At 34.4% G+C, this 23,530-nt stretch overlaps 1 protein-coding gene across 1 annotated transcript in view; it reads left to right on the forward strand.

Annotated features, from left to right (window-relative positions):
• The first annotated feature begins 10,465 nt into the window (after window positions 1–10,465).
• The window catches only part of LOC106465625, a 74,417-nt gene continuing 61,352 nt past the window's right edge, over window positions 10,466–23,530 (forward strand). Inside the window, exons 1-2 of the mRNA XM_013925860.1 lie at window positions 10,466–11,050; window positions 13,234–13,904. Coding sequence (XP_013781314.1) covers window positions 10,466–11,050; window positions 13,234–13,904 — 1,256 coding nt within the window. The remainder of the gene's footprint in view (window positions 11,051–13,233; window positions 13,905–23,530) is intronic.

A 23,530-nucleotide genomic window follows, 5' to 3' on the forward strand; every position in this document is an offset into this window, starting at 1 on the left:
GTCAATCCAATTATTCGTGGGTAAAACAGTAGCCCAAGAGTTGGCGGTGGGTGGTGATGACTAGTTGCCTTTCCTCTAGTATGTGACTGCTAAATTAGGACAGTTAGCGTAGATAGCCCTTGTGTAGCTTTGCACGAAATTCAAACCAAACTTAGATATCAATTTGATCCAAAACTCACAGTATACAAAAACTTTTATTGTTTATTTTCAGTGATTTGTAATTAGCACAAAATTATTGCATAAGCTGCAAACACGTAACGGATAACCGATTTGGTGCTGAAAATACTTCAGTCTTATGTTATTATAGATAAACTGGCATTTATATACAACTTAATTTTTCAAGTTAAAACGTTTTATGCAATGTTCATGCGACTTTAATTATAGAAACAGGTCTATTCGGTCAATCAAAAATATTGTTTACTTACCCATAGCTTATTCGTACTTTATCTCATTCATATGTGACTCATTAAAGTATAAATTTCGGTATATTAGATTTTTTTTACTCACTGTAGGGGCGTGATTTATGTCTAGAAATCAATATACCAGCCAAAAGTTGATGACGTGTTGTATAGTTAACCAATCAGTTATCATAAAATTTGATGTAATAAAAATTATACGCAAACAGAGAATTAACTCTCTTCCAAATAGCAAGTATACAAATATAAGCATTTCTAGATATGTAAAGAACCATGAAACCAAATAAAAAATAATAATAATAAATAGTTCTAAAATTATATTCGTTGAAGTAAATTATAAAATAAGTTATCTCCCCTTGTCTAGTTGAAACTCTACTAAACTAAAGAGAGAAAAAAAAGGGGGGGGGGATAATCAATGTAAAAACTGATAAACAATTGAATACAGAACTCATAACTTGCATCATCAAATAACTTACCAGTTTAATCAACAAAACATGGTATAAAAATATAAAGAAATATTGAAAGGGGTCAGGTGTGGTCTAATAGATAACGTGTCGGGTCTGTGGATTGCGTCCTGTTCCTGTTAAAAATTATAAATAATTCGTGCTCCGCAATTTGGGGCCATGGATGCGTTATAAGGGTGACGATCAGATCCCATTGTCCGGTCTGACAAGAGTGGTCTAAGAGCTGGCACAGATTGGTGTTGACTAGCATTAGTTGCCTTTTCTGTAATCTGTCACTTCAAAAATGAAGGTCCGCTAGGGCAGATAGCCTTCAACTAGCTTTCCACGAAATTCAACAAACAAATAAAACGTTTAAAAAGGTTATGCTACATAATGAGGATATGTGGTGTCTGCTCTTTTTTTTTGAGCCACTTTTTCTTGATGTGTAACAAAACTGAATGTTTAAGAATAAACCAAAAATGTTATATTCAACAGTCACGTGTAATTTAGTACCTGTCAAAGGACTTCTTAATTTTACCTTTCTTAACACACGAAACAGTTATGATCTAGGTATTAATTATTTGAGAGGAACACCAAGGTATTTAAATATTCTGTATTACAAAATCAGATATCAGTGCTTTGAGGTTACGTATATGCTAAATTAATTAACTTCAAGGTCTTAGATTACAAATAAGCTTCCGGTGGTTAAAGATTAAAGTTGTCGGCAAAAACTAATGAAGCTTAAATTCTTATATCACGAAACATCGTGTGTGAAAGAAGATTAATTAACGCCACTTTGATATCTCCATTTATAATTTGTTTTGTTTTTGTTCTTTTTTAACGTGCTCTAAAAGTATCTTTGTTTCAAACTTAGTATTTTTCAGTAGACATCTGTAACTCATATTTATGGAAGTAGAAACGATAACCTTTTTAGCTGCTTTGTTTATTCGTGTTTAGAAAGGAGGAAGTTCTAACATATTCAGTATGCTTATAATTTGTGATAAAATTCACGTAATCTTCCAGATGTTATTTTTCTCCACATTCATTTTAATTTGTCCACGTTTGAAGATAAACTAAGAGGAATGTGCAAAAAAATAAACATCTGCAATTTATGTGAATTTTATCACAAATTTTAAGCCTACTGGTTACTAATGCTTCGCCAGTTTTTGGCGTTTAAAAGTAACTAGGGAATATAGAAACAATGTGTTCCAATTGTTCATTCCACATATTAGAACTATATTAGTTGTCGTAAAAATCCAATACAGATAAAACAACCATCAAAGAAGAACTATTTTTTTGTTTATCAATTAATAGATGACAACAATATTTTGCATAGTTGTCTATAACGAGTTTAGATAATGAATATAAAATAAACCAGTGTTCCTGTATATGTTTGCAGTTCTTAAAACAAATCATTGTTGCTGTTGTTTTCTTATTTATCCTAAACACGTAGAAAATTTTCATTAAGTGCACTCAAGCATTGAAGAATGTTTTTTCTTTGTGCTCACGTTCCTTAGTGCTGAATAAGACAACCACTTTTTCTTGTTTCTCACCTCGTACATTGACTGTCAACCATGCACATCCATAAAAAACTAATTCGATGGAAATATGTTTAGCTCTCGAATTTGACTGTCTGAATATGGCCATTTCCACGGTCTCAGAAGGTGGTAGATTTCTAATTACTTGTATTTCATGTTTGCCCTTGTACTGTATTAAATTCCTTTATTTTACTTCTTCACATTTTGAGGGACAATTCGTGTTTTGGTATTATTTTTCAGCTTTGGATACAACTACTTATATCACATTCTTTCATTGCCTTAAATCACAGTCTTATGGAGTTTGTTACGTTAATTGAAACGTTGTGTGAACACTGTAACATTGATTGATAGTACTCATGCTACAGCAGTTGGATAACAAATTAAACTGATACAAATGGTTTTAAATTAGACTTAGATGTGTGTTTGGGAAAATACGTGCTTGGATGGGCTTCTTCGAAACAAAGTGAATCCCATGGTGCACTGGTATATAGGGCTTATAAACGTTAGCAGCTGCATAAAGCCCAACCTGTAAATATCTAACTTTTGTTTAATAATATATTTTGCGTTGACGGTGTTCAGGTCCCTCTCGTATTGTTTGTCAAAAAAGTAAGGATCTGGAAAATACCATTTAATGTCAAAAAATTAAACACTTAGTTTTAAAGATATGCATTTTTGATATTTTAAATAGCGACAATGTAAAGAATTTGCTGTTATTAATTGCATTATTTAACATTAAAATTATAAGATGTCATGTTGCATTCAGATGTACAGTGGTAACGCTAAAAACCGGGTTTCGATACCTATGGTTGGCACGGCATAGATAGCCCACCGTGTGGCTTTGTAATTAACTATAAACAAAGCATTCAGATGAATTTTTGGGTTCTAAATGAATATGGCAAACATACGTAAAACGCCAACACTCTTATTCGTGTTAAAATTCTAAGCTACCCTCACAGTCTTGTTAAATAATTATGAACGTATGAGAATACTGATGTTTCAGTATTTCATAAATTTGAATACACAAGACTACGCTGGACAACCAAAGTGTGAGAGCAGATAGAAGCTATGTCATATACTAGACATCCAAAGTGTGAGAGCAGATAGAAGCCATGTCGCCTACTAAACAACTAAAGTTTGTAAGAAGAAAGAAGCTATGTCGTATGCTAGACATCCAAAGTGTGTGGGCAGATAGAAGCCATGTCGCCTACTAAACAACTAAAGTTTGTAAGAAGAAAGAAGCTATGTCGTATACTAGACATCCAAAGTGTGTGGGCAGATAGAAGCCATGTCGCCTACTAAACAACTAAAGTTTGTAAGAAGAAAGAAGCTATATCATATACTAGACATCCAAAGTGTGTGTGGGCAGATAGAAGCCATGTCGCCTACTAAACAACTAAAATTTGTAAGAAGAAAGAAGCTATATCATATACTAGACATCCAAAGTGTGTGGGCAGATAGAAGCCATGTCGCCTACTAAACAACTAAAGTTTGTAAGAAGAAAGAAGCTATGTCGTATACTAGACATCCAAAGTGTGTGGGCAGATAAAAGCCATGTCGCCTACTAAACAACTAAAGTTTGTAAGAAGAAAGAAGCTATGTCATATACTAGACATCCAAAGTGTGTGGGCAGATAGAAGCCATGTCGTCTACTAGACAACCAAAATGTGAGAGCAGAGAGAGAGAAGCTATGTCGATTGCTAGACAACCAAAATGTGTGAGAAGAGAGAAGCTATGTCGTCTACTAGACAACCCAATTGAGAGAGCAGAAAGAAGCTATGTTGTCCTCTAGACAACCAAAATGTGTGAGAAAAGAGAAACAATATAATCTTGAATACCGACGTTTGTAAAAACTTAGTCCTACTGAGAAGCAGTTATTTAGCAAATTTTACCCGACATGCATCTTTACCTTGCTTATATCCATAAGTCCAAATGTCGATTATGTTTAGTTTTCCTTGGATAGTGGTCACCCGGCGGGTCAGCGGTAAGCTCACGGACTTACAACACAGAAATCTGGGATTGGATTCCCCGCGATGGACACAGCGGATAGGCCACTGTGACTTAGGTCTAGAAAATAAATGTTATATGGTATTTATAGCTTATATGTATTTAAAATGTTAGGTTTGCAGTAACTACACATATATAAATTCGTTGTTTAATATTTCATATTGTACAGACGATGTATTATGATATATTTAAGTAAAATGAGACCAAATGTACAATGGTATCTAATAGAACGCGTGATAGGTTGTTTACAGGTAAAAGTCGGTGAACTTTTTTCTTTAATACATGATATGGTTGGTTAGCCATTTATTAGAACCCATTCCGCCTATTAAGTGCAGTGCACGTTCTCTTGCGAAACATTTAGGCAGGTGTAAAAATGGTAGAATGTCCATTTAGATTAACCAGAAGAAGTTTTAGATATACATAGAATATTTTGTTCTTGGAGTTGTAGCGAAACGCAATGTACAGTGAGCGAAATGACCATGTAGTCATATTGTGTTATCCAAGTGTCATCTTAAAAATTTAGCGAAATTCTTTATTGAAACATACTTTTTTATTTTACTCTTAATTCCTTTCAATTTTACAGAATTTAAAAATTATGAATATTCTGAATTTATATTGGGTGTTAGGGTTTGTCAACAATAATAAAAAATAGCAATAAATATCGTATTACAAACCTTAAATAATTAAGAATAATATTAATCAGATATAGTGGCTCACCGGTTAAACCTGAAAGCTTATAGCGCTAGAAACCGATTTTCGATAATCGTGGTGGGTACAGCACAGATAGCCCATTGTGTAGCTTTGTACTTAACTGCACACGAACAAAAAGTAGGTAGTATTAAAAAAATTATCATATTTTATATATATAAAAGAATAATAGTAATTACATTGTGATTAGCAGAAGAACAAATAACTGTTCTTGTTTTCAACAGTAGACGAACAAATAATTGTTTTTGTTTTCAACAGTAGACGAACAAATAATTGTTTTTGTTTTTAATAGTAGACGAACGAATAATTATTCTTGTTTTCAACAGTAAACGAACGAATAATTGTTCCTGTTTTCAACAGTAGACGAACGAATAAATGTTTTTGTTTTCAACAGTAGACGAACGAATAATTGTTTTTGCTTTCAACAGTACACGAACAAATAATTGTTCTTGTTTTCAATAGTAGACGAACAAATAATAGTTCTTGTTATTCAACAGTAGACGAACGAATAATTGTTTTGTTTTCAAAAGTAGACGAACAAATAATAGTTCTTGTTATTCAACAGTAGACGAACAAATAATTGTTTTGTTTTCAAAAGTAGACGAACAAATAATTGTTCTTGTTTTCAAAAGTAGACGAACACAAAAATAATTGTTTTTGTTTTCGATAAAAGTAAAGATAAAATGTTTACACATACTACGATAATACGGAACGATATAGAAGATACCTGAATGTGATATGAGAATGAATTAAAGAATTCCTAAAATTACCAAAATATGAAAATCGTTTTGTTTCTGTTGATGTGTGGCTCACATGGGTAAGTTTTTTTCCACTTCCGTAGTTTGGAATATGATAAATTGCGGTAGCCAGCACTTATATTAAGTACCAAGATTGAAAGGTGGTAAAGCCTGGCATCTTAAAACTAAAGTAGATATTAGATTGGTCGATGAGTGATAGAAATAACCAATACCCGAGCTTACATATTCAAAACAGGAAACAACTAATAACTAATCAAAACCATTTCATGGGTTTGGGATGTCCAGATCAAAATGAGACATACTGCGGTAAACTAGTTCGTGAGTCAAAGGTATTTATTGAGAAAAGATATGACTCTTACTGACTAGTTCATGAGGATAGGTTATCTTTAACAGGGAAGAAATCTACTGTGGTGAGCTATGTTTTTTTTTAAATAAGAACTTTAAACTGGTGGAATGATTTTATATGTTTGCTGTTAAGCACAAAGCTACATAAAAGGCTACCTGTCCTCTGCCCACCACGGTTATCAAAACCCTATTTTCAGCGTCATAAGCCCTCAGACCCACCGCTGAACCATCGAGGAGTCTGGTGGAATGAAGAACAGCATATTTGTACATATCAAACCTATTACACAACCCCTGAATGGAGAGTCAAATTGCTACGTTATTATAATAGCCTTTCTAAGAGAGGTAGTTTTGAAGAAATTTTGTTACGCTTTTAAACATCATAAAAATAACCAGGTTCTCCTCTCGACAAACCAGAGAATATTTAGTAACTCCACTTATCTCTCTAGTAATCGGAAGAGGCAAGCAAGCACAACTAAACACAGGCTGTTTATATGTTATCACACTGACTCTAACAACCGTTGCTACGCAACGCTTCTATTTGTACCGATGAGTTATAAAAACTGAAACTTAGCCTGGAACAAGGGTAGAAATGGAGTGTAATTTAAAACACAAAATTCACGGATCGTCAGGCCTTTAGTAGAAAACACGTGTGACAGAAGTAGAAGTTTTTATTTATTCAATATTTTTATTTTTGATACTTTAAAGTTGCCATGATTACACTACCATTATGAAAAAATTCATAACGTTTAGGTTCTGAATGGTCGCCTCCTAATCTCAGCGAGTTAAAAGATGTCATTTGGTTAATTCTAGTCTCGGCATACGTAGAACAAAACAATAATATAATTTTAATCATAACAGATTTCCCCCCTCTCCTCCATTCCTTTCCTTCCCCATCCTTATGTTGCATACATTATAACCTTCACACTACAAAAAAAGTGCCCGACAAGCGCTACTAACTTGCTCTGAGGTCAACGTTCTACAGACGGGCGTTTTGCTCAGAGTGTCACTGCCTTGTTAATTCAGTTGAAGTTATAAAAGTAAAACAAAAGAAGTAGCGATTCGTGAATTCTTCAGATAGGTCGTTAAATTGTACTGTTTTTCTTTAAAGGCTTTAACAAATTCTACTCCACATTCGTAGTCTTCTTAGAAAATGAAAATTTTCTTATGTTTGAATATAAGATGTTCTAATCTAATGTAAACAAAAATCTAACACAGAAGAAACAATAACTAACTAACATGCGAATGAATGATAGAAATATATTTTAGTTCTTTTTCAAGTATAAAGGTGTTGCTTACAGCCCATCATATGCAAATATGGTCGATATTCGGGGCTCTAAATTTCTTATCATAGCTGATGAGCCCTTGTCAGCCACAAGACCATTTTCTTCAACAAGTGGTCTCTATTGATAAGTTAAGTTGGCCGTTTTTTAAACATAAGTAAAGGCAACGTTTGTCTGGTTCAGAGCAGAACTACGTTTATTCCATTTTGGTATTCCCGACATTATTCTTACGATTAGGTAAGCTGCAAGTAATTGTATCAGAAACAAGACCAAGATAAGACCTTTTGATTTATTTTTGTCCCGTGCGTCAGGCGATTATCACTGTTGAGTTTTGTGGGTGGTGGATAAAATGGCTTGTTGCCTTATTGTACGAAATAATCCAACTATTTGTTAACTGAGAAACCAGAAGGAACAAAATATGCAAAGATTCTAAATGTTTTCTATCTGGATTTATAAAAGAAAAACTTTTTTTTTTCGTGTGATACGTGACCGTTGTACTTATTCTATATATATACCAATTGTAAACGGGTCTTAAGTATTTTCTACTCTGATAAAAAACGTTATTTGCGTTAGTGGTACCTGTTATTGGTATTTGTGATTTTATTTGAGTCAGTGGTACCTGTTATTGGTATTTATGTTTTATTTGAGTCAGTGGTACCTGTTATTGGTATTTGTGTTTTATTTGTGTCAGTGATACCTGTTATTGGTATTTGTGTTTTATTTGAGTCAGTGATACCTGTTATTGGTATTTGTGTTTTATTTGAGTCAGTGGTACCTGTTATTGGTATTTGTGTTTTATTTGAGTCAGTGGTAGTGTTATTGGTATTTGTACTTTATTTGCGTTAGTGGTACTTGTTATTGGTATTTGTATATATTTTAGCGTAAAGGGTATTTTATGTAATGTTAAGCCATCTTTTCTGCTGGTCATCGTACCTTCTGACTACCGACAGGCCAAACAAGATGTTGTGTACAAATCCTCATGTTTGGTGAATCATATTCTATCCACCCACATTAATTAAAGCCCGTTTTTTAAAGATTTACATTTTTGTCTATTTATTTTTTCGACTTTCTTATCTTTTGCAAACTTTAAACCCTCTTTTATACTAGTTTATTGTTGCTATTACAGTTTCTTGGTTCTGTATTCTTTCCTCTCTTTCCCTCTTGATAACTATTTGTATTGTAATCCCCGAGCATTTACAAACGTTTTTTTTTTTCGTTTCTATACTTTAGTAATTCCTTTTCTGGAAGTCTTTTTGGACTTTCACGCTTTAGTCCTCTCCTTTGATTTGCAGTTCTTGTTATGGCAATCTGTATGACTTATTAATTTTTGCCTTCTGTTTGGCAACAGCCTTGTTTTGAAAGTTCCTCAGTCTTTTGAGTTTTTGATGTCTCGACTGTTTGGTAAAAGTATTTTATGGGAGCTGCAGATCATGTCTTGATGCTAGTTCACACCTGACAATATTCAGACCCAAGAGACTCTGTTTTGGGTGTTTTTCATTCGAGTTCTGCCATCTTCACGCTCTACAACTGTAATACACTTTCTTCCGTCTTATGACATGGTCTTTCTCAAGATATCTTCAATTTCTCTAGCAAATACCGGTGGGACAACGGTAAATCTACGGACTTACAACGCTAAAATCCAGGGTGGACACAGCAGATAGCCCAATGTGTCTTTGCTCTAAAACAAACAAGCGTTTCTTCAAATGTGTATACTTTTTCTAGAAATATTCTGGCATTTTCATAGAATTGTATAAAAATGTAGCACGAAAAAGTCTTTTTTTTATTATATCTTTCACTTCTTAGTAAATGACATTGGAAACGGTGTATCTAGAACTTGAATAGAGTAGATACTTCAGTTTTCATTAGTTTTCGGCTTGGTGACTAAATTTTAAAACCAGTTGACATGGATGTTATAAAAATTGTTTCGTTGCTCTCTATACGTATATTTTGCTACCAGTTACTTGAAAATATTATAGATAGATAAATAGGTGGCACTGTATAATAAGTTGACTGAACTTGAATCATCCACAATTGATGTATAGAGTTTACCTCTGGGCTATTAGTTCACGCCTGTCTATAAAACAAAGACACTAGAGAGTTATAAGAACCCATACCACTGTCTTTGTGATTATATCATCACTTCAATAGAAGTCGTTATTTATTACTTATCCAAAATACTTTAGAATAAAGAGCAGAGGTCCACATCTTCTTAAGTCACGGCAGCAGGTGGGGTAGAACGGGGCGAATTACCACAGCTATAAGGATGAATAGGATTAACGTGCGCATGCGTTCTGAGTTGGAGGAACAGGTTTGGCGGCAGGAGACAAAGCACACAAACCACCTTGCTATCATTAATAGTGTGGCTTTAGCTTCTTTGGGTATCCCAGTCATTGAGAACGGCAGCCTGCGGGATCCGCCACAACACGGCCCGGTTCGACCGCTTTCAAGCACGTGATCACCGAGACTTGTTCACCCATCATCGTCGCATTCCTCTGTGCCGGGAAGGCAGGGGATTGCTGGGAGATCATCCAGGTTAAGCAGTTTTATCAGGTCAGTCAGTCAGCACAGGGGGAGGCACGAGTAACCCTGGCCTACTGGCAGTAGTACTTACATCTACCTGAAGTTTGAAGCCTGAGGCACTGCCACTAACCCGTCTGGCCGCCGACCTCTTATTGCATGTAGCCTGCATTGATGGCCAGTTAGACTTACTGACACACTAGCTCGCTATCGAGCATTTCTGGTCCAAACTTAACTTAAGTCGGACGCTATCTTTGAATAAGAAGACAGGAGCACTAGGAATTAAGAGAACAGCAGAAAGAGACAGATTAATTTCATTAATCTGAAATACAAGGAACTGAAGCGCCGTATTTATTTTTTTAACAAACAATTTGTTAATTTCTAAAATATTTCAAAATAAGAGAAAAACAAACAACAAACACCTACCTCTGAACATTTATGTCCAACGCACGCGCAATGCTGCACGTGCCACCGCCGCTGATGGACAAGGTGTCCAGTCACACTGCATGGACCTACAATAAACAGGGAGGATGGTCTGTCATTGAGAGAGGAAGCCGTATCAGACCAGAAAGATCGAACCGTCGTAATGTCCAAAAGCTTACTTGGCGAAACTCAGATTGGGTGAAAGGGTTTCCAAAAGACATGGACAGTCGGGTAGCCAGCATGACGATAGCTGATGTTAGTCCGGGAGTTGCCATACAAAGGGTCATCTTTCTATACGATAATTTCCAATATCGTGAGGCTGCTAATTTCATCAATCGTTTAAACTATTCCACATTTAAAGCCATCTTAGCAGAGCTTCCAATCGATGTCTTCGTGGACGCCGTCCCCCACAGTTTACCAGTTCTAGAAGCTCTGTACGCAAAGGTGTTTTTGTCTGACGGCTTGAACTTCACTGTAAAGCTTCTTCGGCCACAAGGAGTGGTCATGCAAATGGTCAAACTTTTCGCTCAGCATGAGGACACCCAGAACTCCAGCAGTATTCCTGTGGAGCTAGACGTTTCACACCCATATGTATCTTCTTGTAAGAAACTTTTGAAGGTAGGTCGCTTTTTTCCCCAACCTCTTTTAAAATATGATACATAAATAGATAATTCAGCGCTACTTTAGGGTAAAAGTTTTCGAAAAAGGAAAATTAGATTTCGTAAAAGTACACCTCATAGCATAACAAGATAACCAAAACACAGGCAGTAACTGAAGAATTTCAAAAAGTGTCTAGCTTACCAAAATTAACAATTTTAACTTCAAGAAACCGTACGCGGTTAATCAGTATGAAGAACTTCAGATTGCGTGTTGTTAATTAATTAAAATGATACTCAGATCGTTGCAACTCAAGTTCATCTTTGCAATTTCGAATTATAAAACAAAGCAAAAACGTATGCATAAGGTAAATACCAGTCTTGTGTGCTGTTTGGAGAATATAATACCTCATTATACATCTATCTTAGCAATATCTAATAAATGTTTGAATTTGAATATTTGTTTTTTAATGTGTGACATAAAACAATTTCATATCTTTACGTGGATTCCACTGTGATTAATTGACCCTAATTATGATTATTGTGTAAAACTTCTTATGTGTAAACTGTAAAAGTTGATAAGAACAAATATTTCGCTCACATAACCTAGATCCCGAGAAATTCCTAACCAGGCCTTAATATTCAACAGACATTTAAAATATAGAAGTTTTATTACGGATCTTTATGAATTATACATATTTTTATATCAATAAGGAAAAATAACACTATATTAATATGTAAAGTATATACTAAAATATACGGATAATAATATATAAGTGGTTTGACAAAATATTTATTGAGACTTTCATATTGTATGCCATTATTATGCCATGTGGCAAAATACTGATTAAAGCATACATAAAGTTAAATATAAACTACGTGAACTGATAGTAATAAAGCGTAATCCCAATCATTCATATTTAGTCTAACGCTGTCCAGTAAAATAGGAGTTAGTAGTACTTCGTCCATTTGTGGATTAAAGTCAAAATTTCGTTACAACTCCACAATTAAAGTTCCACTTATTCTGTTTTCTTATATTTTAGGTTTTATTAACCAATAATAATCAGTTTTGTCTGTCCTCAAAATCCGCACGCACCTTATTATATAAATGCGCATGCGCTTGCACTTTATTTCAATGGATACAAACAAAAGCCGGATGTAAATATATTTCAGCAGATATTTTATATAACATCATATTAAAAGCTTATTAAAGTTTTAAAAAGGTCTACTGTTAGGTCGTGAAATAACATTATATGTTTATTTATTAATTAATAATTACTTACACATAGGAAGTAGCCTCCATCATCACTACTGCAAAAACTAGATGGCGCTCATTCTATATGCAGACCCCTTTTTCAATATAGTGTTTCTCACCTGAACCAAAAGAGTCAAGTATATTTGAATTTTTAATTATGACCCAAACAATTGTCGAGTTGTTTCATACAGACAGACCAACAAACAAACAGCTTGACGTTATTCCTGCATTAAAGGAATATAATATATAAAGAACCCTTTTATTCACATTTATTTAAAGGATTCAATAGGTTTGCGTGCAAAAAAGAAAGCAAACATAAAAATGGTGTTAAAACGAAAAGTTATTTTAAACAACATTTTTATTGTGGGTGAAATACTATTATTATATTATTGAAGATTTTTATGGGACTAGATCAATAATGCAGTGTTAAAAAATATAATAGGCCTAAGGTGATGTCTTATGACAAGTATAATTCATTATAATCATGCTTTGTCAACTTGTAAAAGGCGTTTACACTATAACAGTTGTTGTTTTAATAAATGGCCTATATAAGTAGTGTTCCGACCACTGATGTGTTCGTTGCTTCACAACCGGCCTGAAGAGCTTTGGATTGAGCGAAATGTGTCGTAGGCCTTGGATGTGGCGAGTATAGTATGATTAAAATACTGTTTTGATACAATCTTTTAATTCTTGAAAATCTCTAAGGGACTAGATTAAGAATGTAGTGTTCAAATATAATAGGCCTAACGTAATGTCTTATGACAAGTATAATTGAATCAAAACAGTAGGTTCAATATACCGTGAAAACCAGAATAGAGCTTTTTTTTTTCAAATAATTAAACACGTTAATATTCCTATCAGTCATTCATGATTTCATTTAACTTGTAACTAAATATTGTTTGTGTACAGTTGGCGGTAGTTTCATTCATTTATGTATTTTTTACGCTCAGGTTATTGTACTGTCAGAACCTCATACAAAGAAACAATTGCATGGCCGCAAGAGGGCACTTGACAAAGCTATTGCTGGCCTAGGGCAACACGGCATGGTGGGTACCTCAGATGATACTCTGATGAATCTTCACGATGCTCTGAAGATGGAGTTTGAGCGTGTTATCCACCAATATAAGATTGCAGTACAGAAGTTGGACGAATTAAGCCTAGCTCCCAAACAGCCCGTAGCACGGTCTCTCTCACATGGTCCAGCACCAACCAAAGCAAGTCATCAACGGCAGCTTAGTCTTAGGCAAGATGAAATCCAAGAACGATTGATTAAAAATAAATCCCTTCTGAACGTCATCGAGCCCACTCTCACTAACCACTCCTTGGAAATGCTGTTGAACGTATTACAGAAGCGTATCGAGTTCGATAAAGACGTTCTCTTCCAGTTCACCCAGCTACGTAAAGAAATTAAAGATGTCAACCTCAGCTCAATTGTCGCTCCAGTGTTGATGAGGTTCTCTCACGGTTGCAAAGAAGTCTTGGATTTAATGAAAGAAGTGGCGGACGATGATGACGATGACAGCAGTGACATCTCTGGCTACCACAGTGACTCAGACTCAGCCATTGTGATGATGAGTGGAAACTCACCCTATGCTTCTGGGAATAGACAGTACAACATCTTGTACCACTCAAGTAAGACTTTCCCATTGTTTGTATAAACAGAATAAATGGCAAAATGTACATAACCACTTTTTATTGTGTAAAAATGTTTTGGTAATACATTATTTTCGTATTTTTTCATTAACTACGTCTCAGAGATCAGTTCCCAAATCTCAGTTTTCAAGCTTGATATTGAAAATGTTTTATTTTACGAGGAGATAAGTCTAACAAAACCCATCATAGGATATACCTGTTATATAGTTGTAAGAAAAACAATATATTTTCATTTTATACCACACAGGTAGGCACTCGATGTAAGTAATGTAACACTGACGACGGACAAGCAGGTACAGTGAATCTGCTTTTAGAATATAACAAATGAAAGGTGTACAATGATTAGGGCTGTAAATGAAAGATGCACATTAATTAAAAACTTATTTTAATACAAGGATATTGGAAATGTGAAAATATCAGCCTACTTCGGCTTGACGTGGTCTAATAGCTAGCGTGACAAAGTGTGAATCCTATGGTCCTTAGTTTGCGTACCGTAACAGCAATATTGCGTTCCACACTTTGGAGCCTTAGATACATCGTAAGTGTGACAGTCAAATTATAAGAGTTAGTTGTGGGTGTTGTTGACTACCTGTCTCCCTCTAGTCTATCAATTCGAAATGAGGGACAGCTAACCAGATAGACCTTTTGTGACTTTACGCGAAATATCAGAAACAAACAATCAACCTACTCCGCAATCGTACATGTTTTTTTATCAACTAAGTTGTCTTTTGTAGCGCAAAGTTGCACAATGGACTAACGTCTGTTTTGTGTCCGCCGCGGGGATAAAGCCTTGAATTCTATCGTTATAAATCTATAAACCCTCAAGACTACAGATGAGGTATCCCAGAACCTCTTTCATATAAAAATAATCCACGAAGTAAGATTTTGTAATAAAATACGAAATATTTACAACCATGGCAAACTTTCAACTTTCTCGTAAAATACACACACACAGACACACGCCCACCTCCCAGTCTCTCCTTTCGTCGCATGAAAAACGTTCTATATGTTGTAGTTAAAAACAAATTCTGACATTCCTTTATTTATAAAAGTAAGGTTTCTTTGTTTTAGAATTTTCACGTAAAGTTAACACTAGTTGTCCCTAATTTGAGACCTGATAGACTGTAAATAAAGCGACTGGTCATCAGTACCAACCACTAACTCTTGGGCTACTTTATTCAACTTCTTAAAGTGTACCTAAGGCCCAAAGTGCGGAGCGCACTTCTTTTGCAATAAGACGTGACATCTTTGAATTGAAGTTCTGGTGTGCTAGCCACCTGGTTACGGCAGGTTTACAAAGGGTACGAGTTTATAAAATTAAAGTATAGGACATGTTTAGAAGCAAGACTGTTCTGAAAACACAATTTCTTGGACTAGTGAAGCTTGTAAAAGATCCCCCAGTTTACTGTCGTCATTTGAATTCTAGGTAAATATTAAAAATGGTAAACTCGAGTTAGAAGATAATTGTTTTAATGAATTATGGTATCCAGTGGCGCGGGAAGATGTGAAATTATGAATTTTCACGATAAATTTGAACCATCTTCCATTTCTTTGCAACACAGTTTTCTGATTGTTATAAATGAAACCTTCATTGTTTTTTAGTGAAAAAAAATCACTTGTTTTGCAAATAATTTTGACATTCGCTTGTAGCAAGTTATCTATCCATAATTTTGTTATATAAAATTCATACATGTTACATAATGATTAATGGTACTATTATTTTCTGAAGGGTGGGGTAAGATTTTTCTATCCTTCTCCTCCCCGATTACGAGTAAGAACCTAAGTAGAGCTATGGTGCTTACTATTTTAGGTACTACTGAAACGTGCATACGTCACAATCTGTTTAAATATAAGAAATGGTATTTTCAACATAAAAAAAAAACATTCTGATGTTTTGTTATTATTGTTCGGAAAGCCATTGTTGTGATCAATGAATGTAAGATTCTATTTCATAAATCTTTTATGTTTTTTGTGTGAAGTTACACATAAAGCTATCTTCCCACCACGGGTATCGAAACCCGGTTTGTAGCGTTGCGAGTTCACAGACATACCATTGTGCCACTGGGAGGCAAAGCTTTTATGTAGTAGTTGTGGTGTTCAGAACTTTTAAGTTATAAGTAACTGAATGCCAAAATTTAGAAAACACTTGCAGTGCTAATTAATGTTTTTGTTTTTAGTGTGTTTTGTTTGCAACATTGGAAACTATTAATAATTATTGGCCATTTAAATATTTTAGGTTGATTTAAATTACTAGAGTTTCAGACATTTTTTTAGTTTGTTACAAACCTTAAAAACCCTGGATTGAGGATTTTTTTTTTGTAGTCTATAGAAATTTTCTACATCTTTAGTATTAAAAAAGTCGTATTCAGCCAAGTTGGGTAAGAGTCGATGATCTGTGTCAACCTGGAAAACACAATTCATTCTAACCTTGAAGCCCTGAATAGAATATATATACTGTGATTAAGCTATTATGAAAATGTTTGCTCTAAATACCACTAACCCACGACTGCACACAGGTCAGCTTATATTATATAAATATACATAATTCTCTAATGTTGTGGTCTACTTGTAATAGAAATTGTTTTTTAAATGCTAAGTAATTTATCTTAAGTGCATGAAATAATGTCATAGCAAAACCCCAAAGAAACAAGTTCGGTCAACCCTACTTTCTGTGGGACAAACTGACTCAGTATTGAAGTGGTCATATGAAGACGCACTGAAGAAAAGCTTAAGGATTTAGATAAAATTCAGAAGAAATTAGCCAATGTCGTGTCTGTCGGCATTAATTATCCATGGCCACTTAAAACCCTCCACAAAGCTTCTAGGTAAGATAAGATTCTCAGAGTGTGCAAATCCGGTCTCCTAGTCCATCCGCTTTCGAAAAATGCTTCAAACACGTCATGCCCTTACATCACAAAAGTACCTCCCCTTCCCTAAAGGTACTGTCGTTCTAATTTCAAGATGGTTGAGCAACATGCGTCATGTAACAGGGTTAGAGCAAAGGTCGAAGGAATTTCAATAAAGTAGTGTTTTATGCAGGTTGTTTCAAGGGCAACGACATGCAATTCAGCGTTCCTGAGTACAGGATTCGTGTGTACAAATAGAAACGGAATATACAATGCTGACAGACCATGATATTTTAAAGAATTATAAATTGTTATTTTCAAAAGTACCCCCAAATAACGTTTAATTTACTCCACATATGGATAATTATTATTTCCAGTGTACCAAAGTTCAAATAGTAAAGACAACAAATAAGTGCTTTTTATAATAGAGTTGATTAAAAAGCATAGTGCATTATACTTGTCTTGTATCAGCCAAATAGACCAACAACCAAGGTCAAATTAATCAAATAGGATGAGCATCTATAAAAGCGTTAATACAACCTAAATTCTGGTATATAACTAAAGACGGTAGTTTTCTTTAATAATGGCGTTGCTTAGCGATTAGCGTACCGGACTGTAAATCAGAGAGGTCATAATTCTCCTCCTGTTACTCGTAAATTGAAGCTGTGGGTGAATTATAAGAGTGACAGTCAAATCCAACTGTTCGGTTAGAATAGCCCAAGAGTAAGTGGTGGATGCTGTCTTCCCTCTAGTCTATCGGTTCAATATTAGGTACGGCTAACGCAGATAGCCCTTGCGTAGCTTTGAGGGAATAACCAAAGCAATCAAACCAGTAATAATGCAATCATTTGATAACGATAATGTAAACACCATGTTAATGGGCATAACTACTGCATATATACACCACACCCCAACCTCTCTTCTTACAATGTCTATAGTTTATTTATGTCGTCCTTAAAAACAAAACCTAGATTTTTTATTATTATTTTCGATGGAAGTCAATACAGAAATGTAACTAAAAAACAATGAAATTTTCAATTTTCAAGATTTACCCACGATCAACCGTAGGTCCAATTTTATTTTTTTAGTTGGTAATATGTTAGGGCAGATGAAGAAAGTCAGCGTCTGATAGAAGGTTCCTTGTTCAATGTTCATTGTTAAAGTTTTGCTACAATCAACACAAGAATGGGTTTATCCTTTTACTGCAAATGTTATCCGTCAGTGAAATATAAAATATCAATTTCTCGTTAAACAAAGTTTACAATTTTACATAAGCTGTTAAAAGTTATTCCATGCATTATTTGAACTTCCCCATTTTAAGCATCATGACATCCTCCCAGTGGCAACTCAGCATTCTTTTTTTAGACTAATATATTTGGAAATTTTACCTACTTGGATATTATCTGCTTATAGAGGTGTTCCACGTATTATTTTTATGTATAGAGTGAGCTGTAGTGAAGAATGTATATCGAGAAATTATGACAAAAAATTTGTCGTTTTATATATTGTTTTTATTTATAGAGGATTTCGATGAACACTTTTTTTGTTCGGTGTAATTCGAGATCAATGATCCTATGTAGATTAAACTTTAAAATTATATTTGTTCCCTTTAGAAAAGTGAGTTAAAAGTAATATTTGCCTGTTTTTTTATCTTTTGTCTACATATTTTCGTTTGTTTGTTTTATTTCAAAGCTACAAAATGAGCTATCTACTCTTGTCTATCGCGGGGATTCAAACCCAGATTTTAGCATTGTTTACATATTCTTGAGAGTTGGTTAAACGGAAATCAATGGTATTCTGCTAATTTCTTTTGTTTTAAGGTTCACTGTCTTGCCCACTCTCCCTTCAAGGATTACTTTTAATCACTGATAAATGTAGATACGTTATCCAAACAAACTAGTAATATTAATACTAACATTTTGTACTTACCAGATATCTTTATAAGTATCGCTGCTTTGAACTAAACAAGAATTCAAAATTTAGCAGCTATCTTGAACCATTATTTAACAAGTCTCTGTATGTGTGTCTGCTTAAAAAAAACCAACGAAAAACGATTAGTCACCAAACGTGGCTTGTATCCTTAGGACCCTCCGGGAAGTGACATGGGAGAGGGGGGTTAGGATTTGGCGTTCAGATCTGATTCCTCTATGTCACTTTTCAGAGGCCTCCATATCTTCTCCGTGCGTTGAACGGATATGTCAGCTTGTATTCAATACATATAAAACTGTAGAATGCTGCCTGAGGCTTGTGGCACTACACTCTGATTAAGAAGCATTACGAGTTATGTTAACAGCGTGTAAAATAAAATGGCATTTGGTAAATATTTGATAGCAATAATACACTGTTTTTTGTTGTATTTTAAGATACGTGTTTCTGGTATATTCTAGGGAAATCTTGCATGCTGCTATTCATAACCGACACTGACAATGTTCATCATAATTTAGTGCTTTAAGGGGAGCTGTTTATATAGTGCCATTGACTAAATTATACATATTATTGATATTTTAGTTTCAAAATGCTCTATTAGCTGGCGCAGCGATACAAAAGTGTCAAAACAAGAAAGCGAATGTTTGTGTCAAGTGAATATAGTTGATACTTTAAATATGAGAAATTTATTCAAACCAAATCGGGGGAAACCACTCCTTTAAAAAAATTTTTTATTAAAGTTTACGCTAGTGATGAAACTACTCTCATAGCGCTATACACAGTTACACTGTATATGTTAGTACATATCATTGACAATTTCATATCGTTGGTGATTAGAACGAACAGAATTTATATGTATGAAGTATATTACATAGGATTAATCTACGACAGATTCTTTAGCAACGCTTTAATAGAAAGTTAGTTCATTAACAAGTACCACGCCGATATCTAAGATAATCTGTTTTAGAGCAAAGCCCTATTGGGCTATTTGATGTGTCCACCTAAACATTTCGCTGTCTCACCGGGATACACGTAAGATCGTAATAATTTAATGAAATGGAAAAAATTTTTCTTTGGTACGTTTCAGACCATATGATAGTAAAACACGTATTTCAGAAAAGGTAATTATTTAAAATAAAAATAACCTATAAACTTCTTGTGTGATGTTACAGTTGAAGTCTTCTGGAGACTCATTGAATATACTTAATGACTTAGAAACAGAAATATGTTTTTAAACAACTGCTAGTTCCTATATAATACACTCAAATGCAAATATGGTAGTATTAACTACAGGTGGGCGTCTATCAAGGCGTATAGTAATGGCTTTAATTCACATTTTTGTTTCTTTATTTTTTCCTAATGCCATTTATTTGCTGTAGTATTATCTTTGGGTAAGTATTATCATTTAGCCTGCATTTCTGTCTTTATGTAGCCTGATTTTTGAATGATGCTTTTCTGAAAATGTTTTATTTTTTAGCTGAATCATCTTTTCTTGATTTTCTTTTCTTTTTGTTAGTTTTCCTGCACGATTATTGTAATTCTATTACACTTCTTGACGGGTCATTATTTTGTTGGCAGGCTGGCCAAGTGTCCAAAATTTTAAGACCATTTTTATTTATAGATATATACATATACATGTATATAATGTGTAAACTTCAGGAATTTTTTTTCTTTTTTTTCGCGTGCCTTAAACTTAAGACATCTAAAGCGTAGCACGTGCTTAAAAAACTGTTTTTCAATGGAAACAGGAAAACTATTGTAAAAAGTTGGTCGTTTTTAGTTGATGGCTGCAAAATGTTTGTGAAAAATATAAATGTTTTAGTCCTCAGTCCTCTAAGCTATTTTCCAGCGGAGCCTGTGAATCTTTAAGATTTTTATTGAAACATCCAGTTATGAGCATTTATTAAGGATTTCCTTTTGTTGTACCATCAATATATATAAATGTTATTTTAATTCTTAATATTTTTGTGAATTCATCATTCTGTACAATTTTCAACATTCTTGTGAATCCATTATTCTGTAACATTTTCAATATGCTTGTGAATCCATTATTCTGTAACATTCTCAATATTCCTGTGAATCCATTATTCTGTAACATTTTCAATATTCTTGTGAATTCATCATTCTGTACAATTCTCAACATTCTTGTGAATCCATTATTCTGTAACATTTTCAATATGATTGGGAATCCATTATTCTGTAACATTCTCAATATTCCTGTGAATCCATTATTCTGTAACATTTTCAATATTCTTGTGAATCCATTATTCTGTAACATTTTCAATATGCTTGTGAATCCATTATTCTGTAACATTCTCAATATTCTTGTGAATCCATCATTCTGTAACATTCTCAATATTCTTGTGAATCCACCATTCTGGACTAAGCGTGACCAATTGGCTAACGTGCTCGTATTGTGAATCTGAGTATTCATGGTTCGCGCCCCGTTACTACAAAAATGCCCTCTGTACTTTAGAGCTGTGTGTGTGCTCTATAAGAGTGGCAGTCATCTCTCACTATTTCGCAAGTGGAAGCAATTAAAGAGTTGGCGGCGAGTGCCATTGACTAGCTGCCTTCTCTCTAGTCTTATCAGTTTAAATTTAGGGACAGATATGCGTAGATTGTCCTTTGTGCGAATATTAGGAAACAAACAAACAATCATTCCTTTTTTAAAAATGTTTTGTGAAGATATCACTCTATGAATATTGTGAAAGTTCTAGTGAAGCCGTCATACTGTAAATGTTATCAGTATTTTAGTGAAGCCACTATTCTGTGAATGTTCTAGTAATGCCGTCACTCTGTAAATGTTTTCAGTAATTTAGTGAAGCCACTATTTTGTGAATGTTCTAGTGAAGCCGTCACTCTGTAAATGTTATCAGTATTCTAGTGAAGCCACTAAATGTATAAGTTCTCAATGTTATAACTGTTCTTCTGAGGTGTCTCTTCTTTAAATATTCTGAATGTTCTAGCTAAACCATCATTCTATGAATACTGTTTACACTTTTAACAAGCTATAATTTCGTCAGTGTTCTTGTGAAGTCATTGATGATCTGTGATCTTTTTTTTGCTTCTACGAAAATTTTTTTCTCATTGTTAAATACTATTCAGTAAAAACCTTTGTTTGTTAATGTTTCTTTTTTCTCCAAAATAATTTTATTTGAACAGTTTTATTTTTCCTGGGTTACCGTATTACACATAATTCTTATCTTTATTACAATGGTTTGTTTTGTTTGTTTGCTTGCAATTGAGCACAAAGCTACAGAATGTGCTATCTGTGCTCTGCCCACCACGGGTATCGAAACCCGGTTTCTAGCGTTGTAAGTTCGCAAAGATATCGCTGTGCCACTAGGGAGCAATTACAACGGAATTTTTATGTATTTATCTTTTGGGGTAGTTTTTCTACGACTAATCTATTACTTTTCCTGTAAGGAACGGGAGTACTTTTTTATTTTTACGTCAGGATATCTTTCTGTAACTGTGAAAAAATACGTGATTTGGTAACGCTTAAAAGAAGCGTCATAAAAAAAAGGACGCGTGAGTTTATTAAACTGAAACTATTGCTAATAAAGAAGAGGAACTTGCCAGTACTCTTCCTTGGTGGATCACTTGATGAACCCTCTTTCCCATATCTCTACCCCTGACATGTGTCTGTTACTGTAGTGGTATAAATATGAAAACATATGCAATTAGTTTTGAGCTTATTTCTCTTAGCAGAAGGTTAACTCCGTTGGTAGTACCAGCCAATGATTTTAAAAGCTACAGTGGGTATCGGCATAAGACGTTGTGTACTAACTCATAGATATTAGATTTAGTGCTATAAAACATTTTGTTACAATATTTACTATGGTCTCAAACTTTAAGACGGGGGTAAAACTTAAATCCTTGATGGGGGAGGTGTTACATAGACATTCGTTCTTGCCCACCACATTAGATTGATACACTTTGTAGGCGTGTTTTTATAATTTGTACAATTTGCACCAGATCATAAAATCTGCTTAAAATCGGGCTTACTTAGAGCTTAGATTAAATTGTTTGTCATAGTCTTTTCACGCAAAGTTTTACAAGAATTATCTGCACATATTCATTGGCCTGGCATGGCCAGGTGGTTAGGAAGCTGGAGTCGCGGGTTCGAATCCCCTTCCCACCAAATATGCTCGCCCTTTCTGCCGTGGGGACGTTGATAAAAGAATAACCCAATCGTTGGCGGTGGGTGGTGATGACTGGCTGCTTTCCCTCTAGTCTTACACTGCTAAATTTAGGACGGCTAACGCAGATAGCCCTCGTGTAGCTTTGCGCGAAATTCAAAACAAACAAACATATCCGTCCCTAATTCTGAACTAATAGATTAGGGGGAAAGCAAATTGTCAACAGGATCCATCGGTAACATTTGGATTAATATCGTCTGAGATTTAACCAATATTTTTATAGTGCATCCACGGCGAACCACGAACTTTCAAGTTCACATTCGGACACGCTAACCACAAATCCACTTCTGGCCCCTTAATCTTAGTCCTACTGAAACTACAGAAAAAATTAAGACAGAAAAGATGTACAGAATGAATTATCTTTACATTTTTTCATACGATGAGAAAATCTGGTTTTATTAACATCAAAGCACTTCATAGGTATATCACTCTGCATTTCGTGTTTAATTTTATAATTATCAATCCATATGGACCCCATGCAACTGTTTGGTTACAGAATCCCTAATAACTTATGAATTACACAAACAAATGTAAGCCAAGTACTCCAAATATTGATATTAATCCCAATAATTATTGCTAGGATCCAGGGGCGTTGCTAGCCGTATTGTAGTCCTAAC

The sequence above is a fragment of the Limulus polyphemus genome, unplaced genomic scaffold (assembly GCF_000517525.1).
Source record: "Limulus polyphemus unplaced genomic scaffold, Limulus_polyphemus-2.1.2 Scaffold2003, whole genome shotgun sequence".
NCBI lineage: Eukaryota > Metazoa > Arthropoda > Merostomata > Xiphosura > Limulidae > Limulus > Limulus polyphemus.